The following is a 2172-nucleotide window of genomic DNA, read 5'->3' on the forward strand; positions in this document are numbered from 1 at the left end:
CTACCCGCCATTCATTATGGCTACCACAGAAGCTGAAGTAATGAAGTAAGCCAAACAATAGACACCAAACATAAGAAAATCTATCGCAGAGGAGACGTCATTCCAAGTAACCTGGTCCTCCCCGTCATCATGGACCAGTTTATTCTCTTTTATATCATCAAGGCGAACGACAGTGTCTACATTCATATTCTTACGTTTCCTGACTTGACAACGCGGCGACAATTTTACAATCAATTGAAAAAATGCATTGACCTTTTGACCTTCATCGTTATTTCGTAAGCGAAGCTGCAGTGAGGAAACTATCAGAGCTATTCCTCCCATGATGATCTGAATCTGTAGGTAAGACGTGAGGTATGGAGTGGTGTCCGAGTTTGCAGGCAGTTCCGAACTGATGATCGTCAGAAATACCATGAATCCAAGCGCTACTGTAATAGAGTACGACATCTTCTCTCCAGCATCGGCAGGGATGACGAACACAAGTATATTTAGGATTCCAAGAAATAAAATGGGTAGAACAATATTTCCGACGAAATGTGATGGCTTCCGTTTCAAACGGAGATTGAAAGTGATGTCAGCATTACTTCTAGAATTATCTACAATTTGGCTAGTAGATGTGATTTCCCAAATGCTGTTGCCTTGATACTGAACCAATTCAATGTCATCATTAAGAGGTCTTATTTCCACTTGGTTCTGAAAATGTGACCACAATGTAAAAACAATGTCGCAGGTTTGGGTATCGAATGAAAAATAAGTAACGTCTATAGAACACTGAGATTCAAACACCTGGTAAGGCTTCCAGGTTACTGTTCCATCAAATGAGACCATGACGTAATAAAAGGAACCTCCTAGTTCCTTGAATTCCGTGAATCCGTTTTTCAGAACGAAATCCGGTTTCCACACCGTGTTTTGAGGAAGTGGTAATCTGTATACAGGAAATACTGTCGGATCCCACGTCAGGAATTCGTCCCGCCATTCCAGAGTGAGATATGCCGTAGTGACCATTTTTTCCTCCAGTTCATCCAGCCTTTTTATCCTCTTCAAGTGGAAACTCACAGATAGTTCTGTTGCCGTTGATTGATCTGTTGATGGACGAAGCGTTTTATCGTATGCGTTGGTTTCAAACATGTATTTTGTCAAGTTTTTGACCACTTCCGCCGAATATCCAAGCACAGGTTTTGATAAACCGACAATCAAAAATATATTGAAAATTATTGTCGCATACGAATGCATTTTAAAGAAGTTCTGAAGATTTATTTAGATTCGATAGACATGTAGCTCAGCAATGTACAAATACGCTGTGATGTTAAGGTTTAGAGATGAGAAAATCAATGATATTTATCCCAACCACACTCAAATCACCAATCACAGTTTTGCTTTATCATGCATTATTTAAACTCTTATTTGAATAATCGCATAGCAAACATTTTAAGTGGTAGCAAAGTCCGTCCACTATAAGTTGGAACACATCTATGATGGACCACGCTGAGACATTCAGACACATAATGTTGCTACACATAAAACATCACCTGGTTTCATATTCATTCAAATTACATTGGGAAAATGGTGAAAAAAAGCTATTTGGCGAAAAGAATTTTTATTTCTACCCAATCCCTTGACGTTATGTATAACAATACTAGGTTATGAATTTCATCGATATTTAGGGACAAAACAGAGTGTATTTTGCAATGAATGACATTGTTTTTGATACAGTAAGTCGGCTACCTTCGAAAATATTTTAATTGAAATTTTGTTATCAAGACGAATAAAAATAAATCTTGTAAACTCCGATCATATTAAGGATTTTTGTTTGGCGTCTACTAGTTACGGGATATATACGGAGTGTTTTTACGATTATTGCAGAAATCAAAGAAATTTCGCGTCCATTAATCTTCCAAATACGGACCACATCATGAAAATATTCTCAGAACAGTGATAGAATGTATCTCCGATTTTCAATTTCTAGACACATAGTGTTGTAGATAAACTGTAATCTGCAATGTATAACTGTCTTAGTTTTACATAGTCTTTTTTTCAAATTTCCAAATGAGTCAGTTCTCCAAAAACGGTTAGCTATTACTGTCAGAGAAAGGATTCAATAATTATACAAAACAGCAGAATTGGTAGTATACGCTCTACTAAAAATCAGTATTCCGGATTTCCATCGTCGTTAGC

The 2172-nt window shown here is 37.2% G+C and overlaps 1 protein-coding gene across 1 annotated transcript; it reads right to left on the reverse strand.

The window, feature by feature from the left end:
* Positions 1-1230, reverse strand: LOC125654504 (neuronal acetylcholine receptor subunit beta-2-like). The gene has a single exon (XM_048884466.2). The coding sequence runs from the start codon at positions 1228-1230 to the stop codon at positions 1-3; it is 1230 nt and encodes a 409-aa protein (XP_048740423.2).
* Positions 1231-2172: the final 942 nt, after the last annotated feature.

The sequence above is a fragment of the Ostrea edulis genome, chromosome 7 (genome assembly GCF_947568905.1).
Source record: "Ostrea edulis chromosome 7, xbOstEdul1.1, whole genome shotgun sequence".
Lineage (NCBI taxonomy): Eukaryota > Metazoa > Mollusca > Bivalvia > Ostreida > Ostreidae > Ostrea > Ostrea edulis.